This window comes from Ovis aries, chromosome 19, assembly GCF_016772045.2.
Source record: "Ovis aries strain OAR_USU_Benz2616 breed Rambouillet chromosome 19, ARS-UI_Ramb_v3.0, whole genome shotgun sequence".
In the NCBI taxonomy this organism is placed as follows: domain Eukaryota; kingdom Metazoa; phylum Chordata; class Mammalia; order Artiodactyla; family Bovidae; genus Ovis; species Ovis aries.
The window spans coordinates 54,326,096-54,342,347 of NC_056072.1; the positions used below are offsets into that span (position 1 = coordinate 54,326,096).

The following is a 16,252-nucleotide window of genomic DNA, read 5'->3' on the forward strand; positions in this document are numbered from 1 at the left end:
CTCCTCAGGACCCAAGCTGGGAGCAGGGGCAAAGAAGCCCAGCAAATAAGCCCCTTGCCAGGAGCTGAGCCTTTCTCTCTTCCTGCCCCTTCCAAGCCGGAGGATCCATGCCTCCGAAACCGCCTTTTCCATCAGGGCTCTGGGATCCTGTGAATCTGGCCCACCGGCTAGATGCCCCGGGCAAGGAGGGATCTCAGCTCGACTCCTGCAGCTGGAGCCCAGGATCCAGCCCCCAGTTTCCCCAACCCCTAGGTCCCTGGCTTCTCGCCTGCACAGCGAGAATGCTGTAGCTGGACAGAGCCCGTGGGGCGGTTCCCCTCAGCCTCACATGGTCTGGCAGCCCTGGGCTTCTCGTGGCTTTTTAGGAGTTCAGTGACCCAGGATGGAACTTAGACGCCCCTTAGATGAGTCAGAGTCCCTGTTTCCTCTCCTGAAACTGGAGGGAAGTGTCCTAGCAGAAGATGGTCCCTGCTGGAGGGATGATGTTAAGACCCCAGAGGGTGTGACGAACCATCAAGGAGCTGGGAGAGAGGGCCGGAGAGTGGGGTCTTACAGAACTCAGGGCTGGACCTCCAGATTGCAACTCACACTCTACCCCCACCCCAGCTTTCAAGACCTGCAATTTCCCTCTAATGGGGAAATATTCCAAGGGTTTGAGGACTGCTGTTTATGATGGAAAAAAATGTTGCAGGGAACAAAACGGGTGGGGGGGGGGGGAATCTTGGGTCTCCTGTTCTTCCAGGGACAGTTCCTGATCTCAAATCTGTAGATGTACTACTGATTCTCTGAGTGATAAAATCATATCGCTTCTTTCTGAGCCCGATTTTCCTTGAGTATAAGATGAGGACAATGACACATTAGATATAAACACAATGCATGGGGCATAGGGGATTCCCTGGTGTTGGCATTGCAGTCTGAGAGACTGAGGATTTGGGAGAAACAGTGCACCTGTATCCTATTCATTAAGGTATTTGCTGGTGGGACTGAAAAGTTTCGAGTGCCGACCCTGGCATCAAGACTGCTAGGTATCGATACTGTATCTCCTGCTTACTAGGTGGGCACACCCTTCACCTCTCTGAACTGTTGTCTCTTCTGTTAGGTGGAAACTGTAATGAAACCTTCTCTGCAAGGTTGATGCTGGGAGTAAATGGACCTTTGGATGTGAAACTGGGTTTGGGTTTGGAAGCTGATTGGACCTGTGGTGCTTGTTCTGGGAGTCCCCTGAGAAGAGCTGGGATTGTGTGTGCGTGTGTGTGCACGTGTGACCCTCAGCCTGTCTCTTGATCTGGGCACATTCCCGTTCTTTGCTAATGTTCACCAGAGGTGTGCAAAGCTCAGACTCTTAGCGTTCCAGGCTCCCTTCTGCATCTCCCTGTCCCCAGGAGGGGATGACACCTACATCCTTTGTCCATATCTCCCGTCACCTCCCTCTGGTTAATCCCAGACCCCAAGTCAGGCCACTGTTAGCTTTCTTTCCTTGGTGCCCTGACCCCCTAGAACCTGGATCTCCACCTCTTTGTCCTCCTGAGGTCTCTTCCCCCAAAAGTCTGGCCATCTGGGCTTGTCAGCTATTCCTCGTGGAGGTTTAATGACTCACGGAACACTGAACTTGCCTCCCTCAAATGGTACAGGAAGGCGTGATTCAGTGGAAGGAGAGAGACTGCCCCTGCCCTGCACACCCTCAGGTAAACTGCCTTTCCCTTCCAGGCACTGTTTCCCTCTGAGTTCAAGTCCACGGAGGGCAGGGACCCAGCCATCCCGCGGAAAAAGGCCTTGTGATGTGTACCGTGTCTACATTTCCACGTGTGCATTTATTGTTATTGCTCAGTATAGTGTTGAAAAGGCAGACAAATCCCATTAGTTACAAAGAGCACAAGCCAGAGATACAGAGAAATCAAGAGTGTACAATAAGAACACAGTCACTTCTCAGCCCCGATTGTCCCAGAGCCCCCCAGAGCCCAGGCAGCTCAGGAAGCTGGAGGCGGCACCATTTCCTTGCTTACTCTGGTATAAAATATGTGCACACAAGAGTTAGCAAAGTGTGGCGACCGACCCTCCCGAGAGGAAAGGTCGGGAGGGAGAGCACCACAGGCATTACAAGACTTGGGGGAGCCGAGAAGGGCGGTCCCAAAGCAGCCTTAAATATCTTGTTTTCGTTGTAGGGGGTGATGGCTGATGCCCAGGGCTTGGGATTCCCCCTCCCCTACTTGGGCGGACGGGATCTTTATGTCAAACTCAGGAGAGCTCGCTTTGGGACTTGAGAAAGACCTGGGGATTCTCCGCTATTGTTTGATTTTGGCCTTGGCTCTGGAGGACCCAAAAACCTTCAGAGAAATGCAGCCCGTCCCCTCCCCTCCCCACACCTTCTAATGGTGGGATCTTGGGGCCTGTTGGAGAGACTCTGGGGTTGGGAGGCATGTCACAGTGTACTTGACAGCCTCCTGCAAGTAGAGCAAGAACCACTAGGGGGAGTCAGGGTGGTGAGAAGGTCCAGGCAAGAAACGGCTACATCCTGGAGGACCTATCAGGGACCTGCTGAAAACTGTCAATAAAGACCAAGGGGTGACCCCCCTCCCCACAAAAACAGCTCAGGAAAAGGAACCAGGAATAAACATTTCTCCATGAAGAGAACTGGCAAGTGGGATACACATTCTGGTAGCTCTGAGTCTGGGAGAGAACCTTCTTTCTCACCTGGACCGGGGCGGATGGAGGGTCCACCCCATCACAGGCAAGATGGGTGATTTGGGGGCCCACACTGATATTGGGTGGGGGCTCAGTGGTCTCTCCTGACAACACCCTGGCTCAGGGGACAGGTGAGATGATGGGAGGAGTATCAGGCTTCCCTCAAGAGCTAGGATGCCCTTCTTATTTCTCCTTAAAGGGCTCTCTAGTGAGCCAGAGTGGACAGTGCTTACAATGGCGGCATGACATTTGCACCTGTGATGAAAGGGCCCAATATTTGGGGTGAGAGGAAGGCAGAAGGATGGAGGATTTGGCAACATTTTAAGTTTGCTTGGAAGAATAGACGTGAGAGAATAACCAGGAAATTTTGCTCAAAAAAAAAAAAAAAAAAAAGCACGAAGGGTATTTGTCCCACTACATAATAAAAACATCATATAAAGTGACAATAATTAAAACTAGGTGGCTGGTCAGATGAGACACTCTGATGAGGGACCAGAGGGGAAATTCCAGAAATAGATACAAGTCTCTCGAAGCTGCCAGGGTGTGGGAAAGGGGCAATTTCAACGCGGTGGAGGAAGGGTGGCTGTTCAATCACTGGGCTGCCTGGGCTGAGACAGGTCCAGGATCTTCGCCCCAGCGTAGTCACCGTCATTGGTCTGTGCTCAGAAACAGGGACCCCTCTTTCTTGTCCACTCTCTGCTCTGGTTGGGACATGGGCAGAAGGGGCCATGGGGGGGTTGGTGGGAGCAACCCAGGCTGCTGCTGAGTTAGGAAGGAAAGTCTTCAGTTTCCTCCCTGTCCACCTCCAAAGATGGGTGGCTCATTGAATGGGCCCGCTGCTCGTCCCTCATCTGTGGAGGGGGAGACAGATTGGTGAGCCTAGACCTCAGAACCGAGTCTGCTACCTCCTTCTGGAACCCCTGTCCAGAGGGCAGACAGGAATCTAAGAGGATGGTGCAGTCCCTGATCAGTTAAAAAAAGTATATATTACAGAGGATATAGTCACTGTGTTCTGTTTGATGTTGTTTTTTGCCTTTTTTTGTTTTTGTTTTGTTTTCTTTTAAGACCACAGACATTTCAGAACCACATTGCAGGAGTCAGAAGAGTCAGCAATTGAAAGCATCACCATTGCATAGTATTAAATGAACAGAGATGGTGAGTTCTTTATTTACAATTATTGTCTAGATTAAAAAAATTCATAAAAACAGATGAATGGTCATAAATTATTTACCCCCTAATGGGGTGAACTGCCAAACGTACCCCATGCTGCTAGATATAGGACGCCGAGTGCAAGCTTTATGTACTATAGTGAGCTCTGACAAACCAGTCATTTCCTGTGTGTGTGTGTGTGTGTGTGTGTGTGTGTGTGTGTGGGCATCCATCATTCCTGACAAGAAAAGACCAGTACTGATGTGGGGGCATTCTAGTTTCCATGGCTCCCTGTTCTCCCTGGAGCTGAGCCCCCCTCTGGGAGACCCCTCCTGCTTCCCTTGCATCCTGGCTGCAAATGAGGACGCCTCACGTGCAAGCCGGGCTTTCCTGGTGTCATGGAATGAGGTCATGGACACACGGTTGGAAAACAGGGGGAGATGGAGAACCTCAAAAAAGGAAACTACAAAAAACAACAGAAACGAAAAAACACACCACGTTCCAAAGCTGCCCCAGGTTCTACAGGAGCAGGTCTTTCTCGAAGGAGAGCAGTGGGCGGTGTGGGCGGTGTTGGTCTTGGAATCCAATAAACATGTCTGAGGGCTGGTCACCCCTTCGGGGGACACAGTTCCCTCTGCTGGCTACATTCAGAGATGCTTCTTGACATTCAGGAGATGCTCTTGCTCAAAAAAGGTCCTCCTTCCAGGAAGGTCTTGCCAGGTGGGATGGGCTGTCTCGGGATCCCAAACCCTCAGGTTTCTCCACAGCTGTCCAGACGCACGCTCTCCCAGCTGACTATGGCTCTTTTCCCGAGTGGCTCTCAATCTTGTTTGTGGAAGAATTCTCTGGGCCTGGAGAAGGGAAGGGCCCGGGCTGACACAGAGCAACCGTGGGAAGGGTCAGTATGAAGAATGCATTTTGCAAGCGAGGCGGGAAGCGTTTTGGTTTTCCTTGAAGCATGGGACATCATCGGTCATGGTATTCAAAATGTCTTTTGCACTGTACAAGTTTATGGAAAAAGATCGTATGCTGAAAAGTCTCAAAGCAAACTTTGTATTCAATACAAAAGTTCTTTTATGAAAAAAGCTGATACCCACAAAGTGCTTAGCAGTTAAGAGGCTGACATACAATTAAATAAGCTCTTATTAAGTGGGATTACTAGTGCTGTTATTGTCTCAGGGGTGGGGGAGAAATAACCACCTTTTCTCACCTGTGATACTGCAGGGTTTCAGAATGGCTTTCTGTCTGGGAAAGCAAGACTTGCTGTTCAAAGGCTACAGTATATATTGCGACTACAGGAAGACGATTTGGTTTAAAAAAAAAATCACACTGAATACATCTCAATATACACATCATAAGGTTTGTTTGGATCTAAGTAGTGCAGAGAAAAAGGCTATTTTTCAAAAATAAAAATAAAAGCAGCAAGCCTTAATGATCCTCATCCAATATGCCAACAGCGCATTTGCTGCAATCTATGAGGAAATAAGCCTCTAAATTACTAACTGAAAAAAAAAATCAACACAACATCATTTATAATATTGCCGCACTACCTCAGTCTCTGCACAGACACTGCCAGAGAGAACCTCTGTTGCAAGTGCTCTTGGTAAACTCAAGTGAGTTTCATCGAGAGAGTCTTCACTCAGTGCTTTGCGGACCCCGCGGCCCTGTGGCCGGCCGGGCATCAGTGCTTGGAGCCCACGAGGACTTCTCTCCACCTCCCCCTTTGTCTACGGAGCACGCTGTTGGACCCCTCAGGATGGATACCCGCTCACACTTGACTCCTGCCTACCACGGTAGTGACATTATCGAACGGAAATAGCAGGCAAAAAAAAAAAAAAAAAATCAGAGCATGGCTATTGTAAAACATCAAGGATGCAACCCAGGGAGGTGTCTGCCAGGCTGAGCTGTTTTTATAGCATCTCAGCCACCAGTGTTCTTAAACCATACAAATAGCCGAAGACGTTATCTACAGGTTTGTAAACAAATTACATTCTTCTTTTAGGACATAAATAAGTTAAAATAGAGCAATTTAAGCAGAAACAAGGCAACATGCCGGCAAAAAAATTTTATATATCCATGTATATATATTTATATATATATATATCTACCTATCTATATGGACGTATACAGTCTCAGAGAAGTATACGTTGATATAGATACAAAGAAATGGATATAACCTTGTGAGTGTCTGAAGTTCTTCGGTTCCATTGGTGCAAATTTACCAGGCGAGTTAAGCTCTGCAATCTCAAAAAGTTGTCAAATTAACCTGTACAACTGAGACCATGCTATGCAAGCATCTCAAAAACTTCACAGACCAGTGGATTGGATAAACAATCTCAGAAAAGAGTCTGTTTTGCAGTTCCCGCCTAAGAAAAGAAAAACAAAAGAAAACAAATCCCCTCCCCAACCCCCCTAAAACCAAACCAGGGGAGGACCAGAAGTATGCAGTACATTCATGCAGGGATGTGGCTGGCGCTGGGCAGGGGGCATGGCTGGTCCATGTCAGGCGGGAGCCAGGAAGGGCTAGTTCTGGGAAAACCCCAGCTCACTCCCTTAAGGCCCGCTCCCCACGAGATCCCGCCCTCGCCTCAAGGTGAAAAAGAGTTCAAACAGCATTACAGCCAGAAAAAAAAGGCTCTGCTGGGTGGAATCGGTGTTCTCGCCAGTATTTTTTTTTTTTTTTCCTGCTGTTGCTCGCTGCTGCTTGGGTCAGTCAGGTGCCTGGATGGGTGGCTGCCCGGGTGGGGGGTGGGTGTGGTGTGGCGGCGGGGTTGGTTGGGGGGGGGGGGGTTCCTCAGCTAAAGCGACGTCTCCAGGCTGTGGATGGGGCTCCCTGGACTTGAAGAGGTAGCTGATTTGCTTGTGTCGGTCGTCAGGTTGATCCCGCTGTCGATGGCGCTGTTGTTCTTGTTGAGCGACGAGGGCGGGCTCGAGTTCTGCTTGAGCGCGGCATCTTCTTCCAGGTCGGTGTCGTCGATGAGGGGGATGTGGGGCTGCGAATCTTCGATCCGGAACTCAGGATGAGCCATGAAGTTATGGATGGAGGTTCGAGACTCAGGCTTTTCTAGACCTTCATAGAGAGAGCTACGAAACGCCTTCACGACGCGGATCTGCAAGGGAAGGGTGGGGGTGAGGCGCACCGCCGGGGCGCGGTGGTCAAGCTCTGGGGGTCGGGGGTGGGCTCGGGGGAGGGGGTGGGGAGGAAGAGGGGCGGGGCACAGCGGGCGGCTGGAATCCACGGTGTCGTGAGCGCGGACGGGAGCGGGAAGAATGGAAGAGGGAGGGGGCTCAGGTTATGTGCATCCGAGAGGTCTTTTCTGTTTGATTTTACTTGCTCGGTTTGGGGACAGACTACAGTATTAGGACAGAACGAAGGAAGCCCCGCCGTAGAGAGGATGGGGAACAGTGGTTGGAGGAGCTTAGTCCTCTGCAGTGGGCACCCAGACCTAGTGAGAGACTGAGCCTTGTTAACTGGAAAGCAGAGCTTCGACCATGCAGAAGGGTAGCGGGGTCAGGTGGGAATCAAGGAGGAAGAAGGAGAGGCTATTTGTTAAAAAAAAAAAAAAAAAAGAATTCATCTTAGAAAAACCACACACCGTTAAGGAACCACACGACATGGAACAGATAACGCGTCACACACACAAGGAACGGAGATGAGAGATGGCTGGGTGAGCCGGGATGAAAGGGGGGACACATGAGGGCCAGACAGAGAAGGGGGACATCGAACCAAAGCAGCAAAGCAAACCGAAGCCAACTCGGGGCTTTCTGGGGTGCAGCAGAGGCAGCCAGAAAGCGCGGAGGAGCCGGCGGCCGATGACATTCGGGGCTCGGGAGCATGCTGCGGTGGGGGGACGGGAACCACACGGCACACACAGACGGACACACGGCTACACTTGGAAGCCTGCACAATGTGAACGGAGGTCGTTTGTACCCAACGCTTCTTTCCTTCATGCATTTGGGAGGTAAACACTCGAGTATAGACTCAGAGCCCTGGCCAGTCATTGGAGTTGGCTTTGGGGTCCCTGATTTCTTTTTTTTTTTTTTTTCCCTTCTTTCTTTATTTGTGCTTTGAAAACACAAAACCGAAAAATTAGGCCAGAATCAGAGGGGCCAACTCAGCCCCTGGGTAGGATTCTAAGAGGGTTCGGAACTAAGCCACGGAACAGCCGGGTTCTTTCCTTGTCTGGGTCTCAGTTGGAAGCTGGGTTCCCTGCTGAACAGAAGGAGGCCGGACACGGAGGCGTCCGGGCCAGCGGACAGAGCCCTGGACACGGAGTCAGGAAGGCCCGAGTCTGTGTCCCGGCTCTGCCACTTCTGGCACCTTGACTGCGGGCGAGCCACGCCACCAGGCTGGTCACCCCCTGTCCCACCTCACAGGGGGCACAGCAACGGAACCCTCGCTTTGAAGAGAGGGTCTCATCTCTGAACTCCTGGGAGGGGAGCCCTGCCTGCATAGTGAGGGTCCGAAGGGACAAAAGTGCCTCCTCCTCTCTTCCCAGCCCCCACTCAGAGCGGAGCCAGCAGGCGGGGGGGGAAACAGGCATCAATGATGCCTCGGGGGAGCCGACCCTCAGCAGAGGAGGTGGGGGTGCTGACCCGGAGAGCTCAGCCTTCCTGCCCCCACATCACAGGCCTGGGGGTTGGGGGCAGAGGACCGGACAGGGTGGGTGTGGGAAGGCCCTTGCAATCCCGGGATTTGTGGCACTAAACCCAGGTTGGTGGGGTGCGTGGTGGGAAAGCCCTGTCCATGGGAGTGACTTTTCATGATGACTGTGGCTGATGGTTTTAAGTGTCATAGCTCAGGGTTTACTTGACTATTTCAGAGAGGAGTCTTTGCAAAGCACATCACAAGCTCCTCTGCCTTCTAATTTAGAGAACACAGAGAATTTAAGTTTATCAGTGAGCCCTCTTGGTATTGTGTACGACTCCAAAGTTTTGATTTTTTAAAAAAATTTTTCTCCTCTGCTGCCAGCCATCACTTACTAGTTCTGACTCTTCCTCATCTTCTCAAAACCACCTCTGTCCCTGGTCCTTCTTTTGTGCTGTTGGGCTGGGGATTCTGGAAATCTGCCTGGTGGGATCCTGTTTTCAGTAAGAGGCATTGGGTGCTAAGCAAGAGCCAGCCAGACACCATGCGTTAGTGCTGGCCCTCCATGATGGCCATGTGGCTGTTCAGAGACGTCTTTCTCCCTGGATACCCTATCTGTGGCTCTGTAGAGATTATGCAGTCTTCTGGCCTCCTGATAACTGGGCCATTACTCCCTTGGTTAAGTGAAAACAACAAAAAAGATGTGGCAGGCCTCAGTCTTCCTAACTGTATAATGGGGACAGTAATGACCGCTGTAGCTGCTCAGCCCCATGCCCAGAGTGTTCGGAGGCTGAGCTGCAATGAGACGCCAGCCGGGGAGCGCCTGGTGGAGGAGGAGGGATGGTGGCAGGACCCTGTTGTGTGACTGACAACGTGGAGGGGACGACACACAATGAGATGCAGGCCCCTCGCCCTCCCCCTGGAATGGAGACGACAGAAAGAATGAACTGCTCTGGACAAAGACTGTGGGGACAAGACTTTCCGGGACACCCCGCCACGGCCGTTTCAAGTCTCCACTGCGGATCTCTCGCGGCTGAAATGGAAAACAGTATGGGAAGAAGAAAAGCTCTTCCGTCTCCCCTTCCCTGCCTGCCCTGGGGATGGGCCTTTGCTGGCGTAAGCTGCCCTGGGACGTGGGGTGAGGGGGAAGAGAGGAAGGGTCTGGGGTCTTCAGATGTTTTGGTTTCATCAGCACAAAGGGGTGGGGAGGCGGGGTGCTCTAAAGGAAATGCATAGGTCCCGGTCTGGGGTGGGTTGGACATACTCGAATGTTTACCCGGCTTCAAGGAAGCCAAGAGTCTGGGGTTGATTCACATTCATTTCAGGCTCAAGGTTAAAGACTCACAACCTCTTTTAATTTCACTCTCTCTTGCTGAACTCTGTGTCCAGGGTTCTCTAGCCCTCTAGGGAAACAAACACATGGAATATTCAGACAGCGGAGAGGTCTGGGCTCCCCCCCACCCCCAACCAGAAGCAAGCCATTTTCTCGCCAACCCAAGGTAGCACTAAATTAGTTACCAGGATGCTAATGAGAGCTCCGGCTTCCTTTCCTTCCCTTCTCCTTCATCCCCCATCTAAGAGACGCAGACTCCTCATCCTAGCAGTCCTCAAAGCCTGAAATCTGAAGGGGGCTGGGAGGGGGCATGCCCTCTCTAGACTGGGAAGGCATTGGTAAAGTGGCCGGTCTGGGGTTAGGAGTCTGATGCTCCGGGCCTGGTTGGTTCGAAGGAACAGGAACTTCACTCATGAACGTAGAGCATGCTACGAAATTGCTAAATATGAAGACGGCCTGAGATGGGTTAGGAATTTGCGGGAGTAAGAGAGAGAGGAGCCGTGGAGGTTGGCCTTGCATCCTAGACCTGAATGCTAACTCTGTTCCTGATCGCTGATGGGAGGACGCCCCTGCCGCAGTCACTGCCAGGCTGATGGAAATCTCCAGAGGAGGAATGGCGTCCCTGGCCCCCTGGCCCCCAGAGCACTGGCTGCTTTTCACTGCATGTGGCTGCGGGCGTGGGCACTGGTTCCATAGTGGAAACTCAACCTCTGTGGGCTTGTCTGGCAATGGTGCGGGTGGTGGGGAAAACGGGGGACTCTGGAGTCAGGTCTCTTGGCACTCACGTGCTGTGTGATCTTGGCCAAGTCAGGCCACTTCTCTGAGCCTCAGAGACTCGCTCCCGTAAATGGAGGTGTTGGCAGGTTCTCCCTCTTTCCATTTCAGTTGTGAGGTGCATGTGGAGAGGAGGATGTGGGCAAGTGCTTTGGAAAACAGTGGGTGAGGCTCAAGTATTAGGGGCGTGCCATTAAGTTTCTGGGTGAAAAACTCGCTTTTGAGTGAATCGGAAGAGGAAAGTGAGGTCATGGGCCAGAGTCTCCTTCTGATCATTTGCATGTCAGTCTGACCATGCTCTCCGGTCACCGCAGGGCATCCGTCTGCTGGGGCCCCTCTGTCTCACAGTGGTGCTGGGGGAGGGATGTGTGACTTGCTGGGGGTGTTCCAGAAGTCAGCCTCACACTCACAGCCCTCCCCTAGGTCTCTGTGGTCACTTCTGATGGCCCAGGGGACCATGGTTGGACTCCTTCCAAGACTGGATGGCATCACTGACTCAATGGACATGAGTCTGAGCAAACTCCGGAGGTGGTGAAGGACAGGGAAGCCTGGGGTGCTGCAGTCTGTGGGGTTGAAAGAGTCGGACATGAGAGGGACTGAACAGCAACAGAGGTGCAGAAAGCCCAGGTGCTCTTTGCCTCAGCAGGCACCTTCTTTTACCCAGAGTCCTGGGGGGGGGGGGATCCTGCTCGGAGGAGGCAGGGGCAACCCATCTCTCCATCCACCCCGTGTGGGGCCCTGCTTCCTGGCCACCTGCTTCACACCCTGTGCCAAGAGAGCCTCTGGGCTTCTGGAGGGACCCGCCTGGTACCCACAGGGCTCCTGGAGTCCCTAGAGACCAGAGGAGGCAACATGACTATAGAAACTATTCAACCAAAGGAGAAACTAAGGAGTATATATTTAGAGTTTACGTCATGACTGTGTTGACCTAAATCTGTGTGTTGAGACCACAAAGGCTTTGATCTCTTTTGGAACAAGTACCCTCGTGCAGGGGGATGTCCAGGCTTTTTGGAGACCTGATGCTCAAGAAAAGGTCCCAGCAGGGACCCAGAGTCACAGGCTGGATTCTACAATCACAGGTAAGAATGCAAGACCCCTAAGGAGGCGTGATGCCTGGAGAGATGCAGGATGGTGCTTGGGTGAGGGAGTCATGCTTGAGCAGCCCATTTAGGGTCCTCTGAGAAAATGACGGGTCATGGGCAAGACCTGTAGGCTCCTTCTCAAAAGCTGTTCCAAAGCTGGGTCACCTCATGGGGTAAAGGGATCAACTTGGCCTGAAAGGAAGCTGCCTTAGAGAAAGGAGCGAAGGGCAGGTGGAGATGGGCATTTCTCTGAAGGAAGAGTGTTGAGAACCAATTGGCCCAGGACTGGCCTTACTGAGTGGTTTTATAAAGAACAGGAGAAAGGACTCGAGACGACTGTGCTTTCCTCGAGACCGTGAGAGCTAAGATGCGAGGCCGAACAAGTGAGAGGCTGCGGGGTGGCCCGGAGCGCTGTGAGCTCCATGCTGGCCAGGACAAGCAGGGCGCCACGCTGCAAGAAAGAGACCGAGCCAGGGAGGACAAAGGACTGGACCTGGAGGCCACCTCCTGGCAGTCAGACCTGCTGGAGGGACGCAGGAGGGACGAGGGAATGGGCAGAAAGGGACTTCCCACTGGCTGTCCAGCCCCGAGCACTTCTGGTCTCCATGTTTGGAGGTAGGAGGCACCGCTGAGCAAGGCCACGGCTTGGCTGACGCAGGTAGGGCTGATGGGTGCGGGCCTCCCACTGAGGCGGGGCCTCTCTGGTGTGAAGGGAGAAGCGGGGGGGATCAAAGTGCCTTCTGCCCAGAGAGAGCCTGGCACTGACTTCCGGTGACAAGGCCTCCTGGAAACGAGGCTCAGGCACCATCTGCTCAAACGGCCCCACTTCACCTTGGCTCCTCTGGTTTCCCCATCGTTGTGTTTTCATGCTGATGAATCAGGACAGGGTTTTGCCTCGTTTCTGCATGCCTCCTGTCATCTCGCGTACCTGGTGGGACTGCACCCACGGAAGGGTTCATGGGACACACCATCAACAGCACCCTGTGACTTGCGCCTCCTGCCTGAGGGCTCGGGCAGCATCATGCCCACCCAGCACACGGTCCTCTCTTGCCTGGTGGCAGAGGATGTGTGTTTTGGGTCTTCTGTGCTTAGAAGAGGGTAGAGGCCCCTTATAAACTACAAGAGACGAGGCCTGGAGTCTCATGAAAGAAGCCCAAGGGCTGGGAGTGAGCATACAGCTGGGAGAGAGAGGACCAGACTGCAGCTCCCCCGTGGTTGGGAGGGGCTGACCAGAGACCAGGGAAGGGAGGCAGGTGGTAAACAGAATCTTCTCGTGCCCTCTGGGGCCCGAGGCCATTGGGGGGGGGGTTCAGAAAGATCTAGACAAGGCCAGAGATGAGTGACCTTGGGCGGAAGCCATGGTATAAGGAGATGAGCTCGTGGGAGGAAGCTGACGGAGGGGCTCAGACTCCTAGGCTGCCCCTTCGATGAGGAAGGAGGAAGCTGAGGGTCGGACCAGGTCCACGAGCCTGCCGGCAGCCAGCCCGGATGAGACCGCGCCGTTCTCTGCTGAGGTCAAGGGGAATGGGGTCAGGCGCCTTGTCCCTTCCAGGCAGGGCTCAGGCCTTCACTGTGCTCCAAGCCCTGCTGCCGGGAGGAGAGCACACGAGGCAGCTGGGGCTGTCAGATGCACAGGGCGGAGGACGGAGGGTCTGCACGGCGGGGCACAGGGCTGCGATCCCCGCGGGGCCCGGGTGCCCTGACCAACGTGATCCCTGACCTCCAGCGCACCCTCTGGGGGGGCCTCGCCGTGGCCGACCGGGACCCGAGAGCCTTTTCTCCCTTGACCCACAGTGACCCTTGGCCTGACTTCGACTGCAAGACTGTGATCTCCTGGCCAACTCTGACCCTCATAAGCCAGGCTTTTCCTGACCCTACACTGATTGGGACACCTCATACCCCCAGCTGACTGCACCCCTACTTGGCCTCTGTGACCCTATGAGGGACTGTGACCATTCGATCACTGAAACCTCCCTGAGTGACGGTGCTCCTTTGACTGACCCAGACTGACCACTTGTGACCCTCCCGACCCCACGACGGCCTGGTGGGTAACCCCTGACCCTGACTCCAGACGCCCCTGACCCGCCAAGGGACTGCCACCCTGTGCCTGGCTGTGGTCGGCTGATCATCTGGGACCCTCCTCCTCAACGGCTGGGGCCCCTCAGCTCCCTGGGCCTAACCATGAGCGGCTGGCTGCCCCCCAGCCCCTGCCCGCCTGCCCCCCGCGGCGCTGGCAGTGGCGGCTCCCGAGGCGGTAAGGGGGTCACACTCACGCCCAGCTGCAGCAGGAGGAAGGCTGGTCGGAGAGGAAAGAGCATTGGACAACGACACTCGACTAGGGCTAGAGAGATTGGCTACGTCCTGGCTCTGGCTGGTGACGGAGGATTGTCTCCGCAGGGCCCCCTGAAAGGAGGCCCCGCTCTTGAAAGTATTGACTACTTCAATCTGCAACGGAGGAGAGAACGAGGCAAGTTGCGAAGAGAACGGACACGACAGCTTCACGACTGACAGGCGCCACGCCACGAGGACAGCCGCAGCCACGGCAAGACGACACGCCACTTACACCAAGACGACAATACCAGACACGTCCAAGGCTCTGAGAGACGTCTGCTCAGTCGGGCACCTGGGCTTCCCGGGGCCCGGGGAGAGCGGGGAGACCCAGGGCCCGGCAGCAGCATCACGCTAGCGGCCGGGGGGTCGGTGGGCTTGGGGCAGGCCTGGGGGGGATGTTAAACGTGGGGTTTGCAGGCAGAGGGGGTGCTCAGCCCCTGGGACCATGCGTGGAGCTGGAGTGGTGAGGAGGGGACTCCGGGGAGGACCGACATTGGCCCAGATACCCGCTCTGTCATGTACGAGCTAGGTGACATTGGACAGGTCACTGCCCGGAGGCAGTTTCTTGTCCTTCAGAAGTGGCGATGCCACCAACCTACCTGGCAGGGCTAAGCTGTGACAAAGCACTGACCCATTTAGTGGTCCGTAAGAGTCAGGCTGGAGGGGACTCGTGCCCACTCAAGAAACTACAGTCCTTGGAGTCCTCCTGAAGGCCTTGGTGGTCAGGCTGGGTCAGCACCAGGGCTCTGTGTGACAGCTGCCAGCCCTCGGGGGCAGTGGGGGGCGGCAGGGGCCACCAGGGGCCACCAGGAGGGCTAGTTCCAGAGCCCACAGTGCTGGCCGTCAGGAGGCTCTGAGTCTGCAAGCTGCTCCCTGAACCCAGCACTCACAAAGGGCTGTCTCCTGAGCATCAGTTACCCCTAAAGCTAGGTGGGGGGCTGGAAAGGCCCAGGAGATGTTTGGGACAGCACCCTGTGCAGGGTGAGGCAGGCCAGGTGATTTGTTTGTGTTGCAAATGGGTGGAAATGCAGTGGTTGGCCATGTGGGGCTGCAAGCCGGAGGCCAGGGGCCTCTGACAGGCTTCCCAGAGGGTGCGGGGGTGGGGTGCGGCGCCATGACCTTCCCAGGCTGGCTAGGCAGGAGACTGACTGCCCCACTCTTGGTCTCTGGGTCTCTTTGTTCTTCGCCACACAGGGCTGTGAAAGCACCCTGGGAACTGTAACGCTGACCCAGGGAGAGGGATGCTGTGAGTGTAGGGGCCGCACCGTCTTGGCGTGCGTTGCCTGGTGGCAGGCTCTGTTCTGGGGAAGAAGTCTGCTCTTGGCTGGACACACATCCCGCGCAGTGTTCTGCGTCAGTGTCCTTGCAGTGTGTGTTTTAAAACCGAACTTTGTTCCCCAAAACTGACTCACTGCCCCAGTGGGGGCTGGGGGAGTGCCTGAAGCACCCCCCACCCAACCCCAGGAGGAAGCTGTGCGTGCGTGCGCTGAAGAGCCGGGCCTCAGGGCTGAGCCCCTGGCCGGGAGAATCTGGGGCCCTCCCTGGCCTCAAGCCGCCCTCGTGGCCTCCTGGTGCCCGCCCGGCAGCCCTGATCCACCGCCCCCCAACAGCCCTGAAGGGAGCCCCCACTCATTGGCCTTCAGAGCCACCCCTCCCCCCAAAGTCCACAGTGGGCGTGATCCTGGTGTGACCCCCTCGCCCAGTGGATGGGGGAGGTGGGACATTCCTGCGCACAGCTAGGGAGAGTGCACGCGGAGAGCGTGGGTACCCCAGGCTGATCAGAGGGTGGGGTCTGGGCCCGCCCCTCATCTCCATCACCGCCCACCCGGGCCCCGGGAGCCGCCCATACCTGCGTCTGGATCCGGTTCAGACCTCGGAACCACAGGATCTGGCCCCTCCGCAGCTCGCGCTCGGCATGGTCTATCTCCTCCACGTCCTCGTTGAGCTCCTCCTCGGGGATCTCCTCCTTCTGCGTGAGCCTGCCCGCCTCCTTGAGGAACTTGAGCCTGCTGGTCGGGATGGTGGCGATGACCTGCAGAGGGGCCCAGCCATTAGTATCAGCAGCAGCGGAGGGGGCCAGCTCCTGTCACTCACTCACCTAGTTACCCTCAACTCACCTCCCCACTTCCCCAACCCAATCTTTAGATTTCTTTCTAATTCCCTCGCTCATCCAGAGTCTGCAGGACGTGGTGGGAAATCTTGGGAGCTGGACACACACGTGCCTTTGACTCCCCCAGACTTCACTGGTCACGTGACCTTGGGCAAGTCATGTGACCCCTCTGAGCTCTAGCTTTCCCTTCTGGAAAGCTGGGG

At 54.8% G+C, this 16,252-nt stretch overlaps 1 protein-coding gene across 9 annotated transcripts in view; it reads right to left on the minus strand.

The window, feature by feature from the left end:
- Positions 1–3,815: 3,815 nt before the first annotated feature.
- The window catches only part of ATP2B2 (ATPase plasma membrane Ca2+ transporting 2), a 375,986-nt gene continuing 363,549 nt past the window's right edge, over positions 3,816–16,252 (minus strand). For 6 of the 9 annotated variants that reach the window (XM_042236653.2, XM_042236651.2, XM_042236650.2 and 3 more), the window contains 2 exons: positions 15,789–15,971; positions 3,816–6,941 (listed from right to left, as the gene is read on the minus strand). In XM_042236653.2, the coding sequence (XP_042092587.1) occupies positions 6,630–6,941; positions 15,789–15,971 (495 nt within the window). In that variant the 3' untranslated portion in view covers positions 3,816–6,629. Of the gene's footprint in view, positions 6,942–9,767; positions 9,823–13,881; positions 14,054–15,788; positions 15,972–16,252 lie in introns of all 9 variants that reach the window. The other 3 variants (XM_042236655.2, XM_042236654.2, XM_042236652.2) reach the window with 1 other exon arrangement.